We start from the raw sequence: 7,981 nt of genomic DNA, 5'->3' as shown, positions 1-7,981 counted from the left end.
TACCAGGGATAGAGTAAAGCATTCAGAGAAGTTAAAATATAAATGCATACCCAGGCTCGAATGAATTCTATAAGTATCGATGCAGCGACGCAGTGTTATAAGACATCGTCATAGTTGCCCAGATTACTCATCAACTGATTACATTATTCTAGTCGCTTCGTTATTTTTTATTTACTTAATTATCGTACATGTCTTTTGTTTCATTTATTTATTTATTTTTCTAGGTTTGTACATTTTGCTAAATCCTGTGCTCATATACTTAGCTCAAATAGCAATTGACTCAACGTCGTATGTCGATTGTAGTCGACCTTTACTCGAGGAACGAAATATCATCATTATATATAAGCGATTGCAAATCGCATTTCCTTATCGCTTGGTCATTAGGGCAAAACATTAAGCCGTACGTGTGAATAAGTGTGGCTTCGATTAAACAAAAAATTATCATTTAAAACTGTTTGAAAGTATGTATAGATAATACATAAATTAACATACATACTCGGCTATTTTAAATCTAGTTATTTAATTAAAGCATATTATTATTTTACACATTGCGGTTGTTTTAACTCGTACGCGAAATTGGGTCTTGGGGTATAAATTTATTGAATCCCCGTAAGTAGACCTTCTGGATATATATGAACTCGCATATTATACGAGAGTTGTAAAAAAAATCAATCGCACATGATAAATAAATGTATTTACTCGGGAATAGAGCGAGTTAATTTTTTCAAAGATACATCAATTGCTTAGGATGATGTTGTCTAGCAAAACATTTATTGCAACAATACACGACCGTGACATGAATTAATTGTATTTTTATATAATACTCGTCATAGTATCATCAGTAATATAAGTCCATATGATACTTATGCCCATATATATGTAGAAGGTACATATGTAGTAGAAAATCAATCTAGTAAATCGATTGATCGATGAGGTTGTAGATTTGAATCGTAACCGTGATTTTATTTGTGTTTTGTCTTTACCTATTAGATGTGTACACATATACCTGTCATATATATTTTATATTTTATGTTTGTATATAGAGATATATAACACTTTCTTGTGCGCGCGCGCGATTACGTTCAATTACCAATGCCATGCGTTTATTACATAACTATCCAAGTGTTCCAGATTGACGCTTACAGCTCGGACCGACTCGATAACGCCATCAGAGCTACATGTCTTAGATTTATCAATCTTATATTATAAACACTCCGACAACCAGCGTTAAATAGTATTATTAGTTTACGCGGAATTTTATATCTTTGTATTTACTTTTTGGGTCACTGGGATAACTTTACGGATTTGTTTTTTTACTTTTTATGCATTAGCGCAAAGTTTAACTTTCTTCCGCGCGCTTAATCTTCACTTTTTACGTCAATCAATTTAATTGAAATGGGTATCAAATATTACTTAGTAAATTTTTTGCTTGTTTAGTAAGTAAAGAATCTTATTTAAGAAATTGGATAGTTTTTCAATATAAGTACAATTTTTTAAACTTTAAATAAATTGAATTTCTTACATAAATCTACTCTGCTGATTAAATGTAAACAAATACAAGTATCAATGTTTAATATATACCAAACGGAAGACCCTTGTTTCTAATTTTGAATAAAATTAACACGCTCACACATTACGTCTAAATATAATAAAATATTATCTCACTTTCTCTTACGTCTAATGTAGTTTTAATTACTTTGAAAACTTGAAGTATCGATAAATGATTACAAATTTTTAATTTTTTAAGCAATTAGTTATCTTTGGAATTATTTCACATCGATAAGTGCTGCTAAGTATGTATACTTCAATATATATATAATTTGGAAAAAAAAAAAAAAAACTCTGCTCTTTAATTATTTTACGAACTTTTTCAAACTCGCGCTGAAACTCTTTCAGTGCTTATAATGCTTACGAAGTCTTGTTCTTTTCAACCTTTTAGAAGTTTATAAATTACTTTACAACTTTCGTCCTTACCATTATAAACCAATAATTATCCCTTATGCAATTAAATCTAAAAAAAAACTTACGTTATCTAATCTTTCCACATCGCAGAAGATATTTTATACAATACAACTTATGTTTAAAAAAAAAGTCAAACGTCATTCTCCGCACTGAAAAACATAAAAATTAAATTTACCGTCAAATGAATAGAATTTATTTAAAAAAAATATAAAAGAACCTACACCTCAACTCAGTATTCTATAGCCTAGATAATCTTCACAACTTGACTTTTCTCGTCGTCTGTTTACCATGACACAAACTTGTACGTCTATAAAACTGTCAGCTCTCTCATCAACTTTTACTTTTATACAATTAAGGAGATTTTTAAACTTGTAGTAATATCCATTAAACAAATCGCCATGCCCTTAACTCAGTGCCCATTTTTTAAAAGTACTTTTTAATAATTACTATTATCATCATAACAGAATTAATATGAATGTTGTTTTCCCGGGATACTCATCATAAATAATTTTATTTTGTACACGGACATTTCCCAACAATAATAATAGAGAAATCTGACATTAAAAAATTTCTTTATTAATAATTAATGTACATAGAGTAAGTACATGTTATCAAGTAGTATATCTATAAAAAAATAAAACAACAAAACATTTGCTGCGATAAATTATTACAAGTAGTAAATCCTTCATTGTTTTAAATAAAAGAAATATATATATTTTATTAACTTATATAGACAAACAATGAAGTACAAGTATTTGCGTGAAATTTTAATTGAAGTTGTCATAAAGGGAATAATGCCTTTTAAATGTATTATCCTTGTCCTATAGCCGCTTGACTTGGACTTAATATTTTTTAGTCTTGCGTATTACGATAGACTGTAGTCTACTTGGTTTGTCTATAAGTAACAGAACATAAGTTGCAGTATTAAATGTGCACGCTATTAGACGTTTAAATGCTGCATCAAGGACACTGTTACAAGACTATGTACGCTTTGATTATATTTATAATTTTTTATTGTTTATTTAATTAAATGATTGCCGTCTAAAGTTTAAGTTGTTATTGTGAGCGATCAGTAACAGATTCATAAGAAATATAAATTTATCTATTGCTCACAATACAGCATCATAAAAAATAATAATAATTTATGTACGTGTCAACATAAATCTAATGGAAAATTTAAAAGTAATTATTCTCTATTACGCGTTAAATAAAGAATCATAATAGCAGATAATGTAATTGGCGTTACCGCAAGTCGTAAATGAAAGACAAGTGACCTCGCGTTTCAAGCATTTGAATTTTCGCGCCAACCGCTTGAGTCAAAATAAGTTTTTAAATTTATTTTTTTAATTTGTAATCACTTGGTTCAATTATTTTTAATTAGTATTTTATTTTGTATTGACTATTTAATAAAATTTTATTGAAGAAATTAAAAAAAAATTGTTTTATTGATCTTTGTGTAACCTAACCTGTTGATCACGTGACACGTGTTTATGATAATAATTCCAGTGTCAATATAACCTCTATTAAATATTTATTTGTGGATTAAAAGTAATAACTTATATAATAACGTACATATTAATTTAAAAACCCCGCTGTTTGAAACAAGAAGATTATAATGTATCTGATTACCAAGGCACCAACCACTTACCATTATGACCGAGTAATTCATGATGGATGACAGCACCCAGGAGACAGATGTTAAAATATTATTTTTTGCTAGTGCACGTGAAATTGCTGGTGTTAAAGAATCTAAAATAATTATCTGCAAACATATTTCATCATCTGAATTACTGGATAAAATTGTTTCAATATTTGGATTAGAGAGTATACGTAATAACGTTATTATTGCCGTTAACGAGGAATTTATTTCTAATGATGTTGAGCTCGAGCTCTGCGATAGAGATGAAATCGCAGTCATCCCACCTCTCAGTGGAGGTTTGTTTTTTTTTTTACATACTTATATTTGTTTGATTTAAAAAATTGTATTTATTTATTTTCTTTTTTTTTTGTAGGCTAATAAGGAGGAACAAAAAAATATCGTCAAACTCCAAAAAGATAAGTTGCAGGTTGATGAAATTGTCAGTTGTGTTATTTCACCATCTTGTGGTGCAATATCAACATTTATTGGAACAACTCGTGATAATTTTGAATCTAAAAAGGTAATTTTATAATAATAATAATAATAAATTTAATTTATTTAAAGATTATAGTGTTGATAAAAAATTATTTGTTTAACAGGTTATTAAACTGGCTTATGAAGCTTATGAGCCAATGGCATTAAAAGAAATGAAAAATATTTGTGAAAAAATTCGTGCTAAATGGGATGTCAAGCATATTGCGATTTTCCATCGTCTAGGTGAAGTACCAGTCTGTGAAAGCAGTGTAGCGATAGCTATTTCTTCTCCTCATCGCCGAGAATCATTGCAAGCTGTTGAGTTTGCTATTGATTCTCTGAAATCATCAGTACCGATTTGGAAGAAAGAAATTTACGAGGATCAACAATCAACTTGGAAAGAAAATAAAGAATGTGCGTGGGCTTTATCTAATAAATCTTTAACTATTTGACTTCTTTGGCATGTTGTTATAAACAAGCTTTATCTGTTTTTTGTATAAAAAAATTTATATTTACTGTTGAACAATTAAATACCAATTATATAAATTGCATGTGTTAATTTTGATTGTTATTTTTTTAGATGATAAGCTTCTAATCCCTAAAGTAGAACCGCTTGATAGTATCCAAGAGTCTTCAGCAAAAGATAATGTTGTACAGTCTTTCAAGCAAGATTTTGATAAATATGAAATAAATCTTGATCAAGTCCAAGTTAAGGCTAGCGCTGATGAGCTTAATAGAAGAATCGAGTCATTTATTTTGAGAAAACGCCAGCATGTTAATAGTGTAAATATTCAAGAATTTTGTCGTCATAGGTTTGTAATAACAATTATCATTATTTTAATCAGCTCATTATTAAAACTTGTTCTATAAATAAATTAATTATTGCAGACATTTGGATAATCAAGTTGAGAATTCGTGTGCCAGAGTCGATGCTATTTTAATTCGTCGCAAAGACTCTAAAAGTCACGTCAAAGTTCATCGTGTGTACAATCCACATGGACCGCAAACAAACTTTTCATCTTCAAATGAAACAAATCAACAAAACACAAGTTTGAATTCAGCATTAGATGAAAGATTGTCAGAGTCTGAAAGATTTCTCGGCATTACCAAACCCGTTCCTCGTGATATTTATGAACGTGTCAAAAAAATAGAAGACAAATTACTTTATTTAGAAAGTATTTCACCCGAATATAAGAATATTTGTGTCAGTATTTTAGTAATTAGTTATTACTCAACAAAATTTTATATGACTTGTAATTATTTTCGCTTTATTTTAGATACCACAAGATGCGGACGACGATAAAAATAATCCTTCAAACAAAAGGGTAATACTTACATATAAATTTATTAATACTGCCAAGGTAAGAGACCCAATACCCGATCACTCCACGTATATATCAATATTTAGTAAAATTTACTAATATATATATACACAAATATATAAGTGATCAAGTACTAGTTCTTTGATCGGGTACTGGATCTCTTACCTCACTGTGTTTTATATTTTTTGAATTTAAATCAGTAATCAACACCCAGTAAATAATGATAATAAGTTATTCATTTACAAATCGTGAGATTTTAGTCACTTTATATTTAAAAAAAAAATTTATACTTCAGCGACATGCGAAAAACTATCGCACCAATATAAATAAAATCGTGGCGCATCTTACTACACATATTTTATTTTTTTTTCTATCGTGTTTTCATGTAGTTGCTCATGATAATTTTTTTTCTAATCTATAACAGATGTACAGAGGCGGTTCCACCTCGTGCCTCGTCGTATTCCAATAGAAAAAAAATTAAAAATCGTTTAGCTCAAATTCATTATCATTACAGTCTTTTTTTTTTTTTTTAATAATTATAAACTATATGTTTTATCTGTTCCAGACATTTTCAACCGCAGAATTGGACACAAAATTATTAGAACTCGAAAACAGATATGCGAAAAAAATAAAGTAAGATCAGTCGTTTGTAACAAAAGAACATACAATTTGTCAATCGATTACGAGTAATTTATTATTGCTATGTTTTTTACGAAGATTGAAATGTTAATATTGTAATACGATAAGAGATTTTATTATGAAATTTAAATCTTGAAAATGCCATTGAAAGCTCATTGATATGTTCAATAGCTTAATAGTTATTGACCTAACATTATAATATAGTCATCCATAAAAATTTTATATTGCAATAATACTTTACTATCAAATTACTAATTCTTCAATCCTCTACTTGTACGATAAAAATTTTGAATTTCTTTTTTTTTTAAATTTGAATAAATGCCGGGAAAAAAACGCTGAATTAAATATTCAAAGTTAAAGGGGTAAAAGATGAAATTAAAAGTTAATCGATCGATGGCTGTAATCCACCAATCCCGTTTATTTGTGAATAACTTTTGGTGATGACTGTACAGCAAAGTAGTTTGTCATACGACTGGTAGAGGCAGTCGCCGTCGCGCTTCGAGACGGTATGGCCGTAAACCGTCTGAATTTTACCTCTTAATTATTGTAAGGTAAGCAACACTACATAAAATAAAAAAAATTACTTTCACATTAAATACTTAATTTAAAAAAAAATTATGACACAATAATTAATAATTAAATTAATTATAATTTCAATAATAAATTATAAAATTTAAAAAATTTTTATCTGTTGACGGTACTCAGTTGTGTCAAAATCACACGCGGTATAATACGTCTGCTGTTACTTCACTTTCTAATGTAATGAAAAAATTTTTTATTTATTTTTTTATTTTGAATTTTGACACGTACGAATCAGAATAAATTCAAGTGTCGGCCAAGGTTAAGAATGGTGATATTTTTTTTTCTATGTAAATAAAACTCAGGAGTAAGTTTTTAAATAATTTAACACTTGTGACAATGTTTGTTTTGTTTATAGTAATTATTAATTTGTCATTTATAAAATAATTTTAAATTATGACACTTAACTTACGCTGATGTTTAGTTATTTTATTTTGTCTGGTCATGTTTAAATAACTTGAGTAGTTTTATGTGACAGAAAAGCAAAAAAAAAAAGTAGGTAAATAAAAATTGTATTTAATGAGTGATAATTTAAATGGTAAACTTGTTAGAGAGCTATAGTTGAAACATTTGTGATTTATTTTAAGACAAGATCTCAGCATCCTGAGAGGTTTATCTCGATGGATGAGTTCACTGGACCAATGGTAAATTTGTTCCCCTGACAATCTCTGCAGTCAATCCGCATTGCACTACTTATAGATCCATCTCCCTACTAGATTTTTTTGAAACTTTTATTTTTATTTTTTTATTACCACTAGTTTATAAATAAACTTTCATTAAGAATCTTTTTCTTTCTTACAAATCTTATCGACTTTCATGGCAATTAAAATTTGCTTTTGTTTAAATAACTATTTTTAAATTTTGTTACAGCAATTAAATTAACATTTGAAATAGCAAGCTGAGAGAAAATATGAAAATGTAATTCATGACGTGGAACGAAGTGAAAATGTGAATCACATAAAAAAATAATAAACCGAAACAGTTGATTTGTATATAGGGGAATCGTAGTAAAAAAAAAAGAAAAAAAAATGTGTATTAGCGTGGCTTTAATACTTGAATTCATATCAACACAACTAATAGCGGCCTTATATTATTTCCTAAAGTCGGCCAGGAAATGAAATATATGTGTAGACATATATATAGGTGTAACAGCCACATGAGGACAGACAATTTAGAGGGAATAAAAATAAACCGGTACTTCCATGCGGAAGTTTCTGTCCTTAGTTATAATTAAATTTATGATCGATTATTGTTATAAAAATGTATGATCATTCAACACTATTTAAGTTAGCTAGTAAATAACTAGAAGTTATTAATACACAGGAAAAGAATTTATTGACGCAAAGAATTTGTACTTTCCCCTGGA

At 28.5% G+C, this 7,981-nt stretch overlaps 1 protein-coding gene across 1 annotated transcript; it reads left to right on the top strand.

Annotated features, from left to right (window-relative positions):
* Positions 1-3,632: 3,632 nt before the first annotated feature.
* Positions 3,633-6,258, top strand: LOC103576706 (molybdopterin synthase catalytic subunit). Its single transcript, XM_014443200.1, has 7 exons — positions 3,633-3,875; positions 3,975-4,121; positions 4,201-4,489; positions 4,656-4,887; positions 4,964-5,279; positions 5,353-5,400; positions 5,963-6,258. Exons 1-7 carry the CDS (start codon positions 3,633-3,635, stop codon positions 6,032-6,034), a joined length of 1,347 nt encoding a protein of 448 aa, XP_014298686.1. The 3' UTR covers positions 6,035-6,258.
* The last annotated feature ends 1,723 nt before the right edge of the window (positions 6,259-7,981 follow it).

This window comes from Microplitis demolitor, chromosome 8 (genome assembly GCF_026212275.2).
Source record: "Microplitis demolitor isolate Queensland-Clemson2020A chromosome 8, iyMicDemo2.1a, whole genome shotgun sequence".
NCBI classification, from domain to species: Eukaryota; Metazoa; Arthropoda; class Insecta; order Hymenoptera; family Braconidae; genus Microplitis; species Microplitis demolitor.
This window is presented reverse-complemented; position numbering and strand designations above follow the sequence as displayed.

Excerpts from the sequence above, each read along its gene's own strand:
- LOC103576706 (XM_014443200.1), top strand. The coding sequence starts at position 3,633 with ATGGATGACAGCACCCAGGAGACAGATGTTAAAATATTATTTTTTGCT. Across the intron at positions 4,490-4,655 it reads TTGGAAAGAAAATAAAGAAT|ATGATAAGCTTCTAATCCCT; the intron begins GTGCGTGGGCTT and ends TTATTTTTTTAG. Across the intron at positions 5,401-5,962 it reads ATAATCCTTCAAACAAAAGG|ACATTTTCAACCGCAGAATT; the intron begins GTAATACTTACA and ends TATCTGTTCCAG.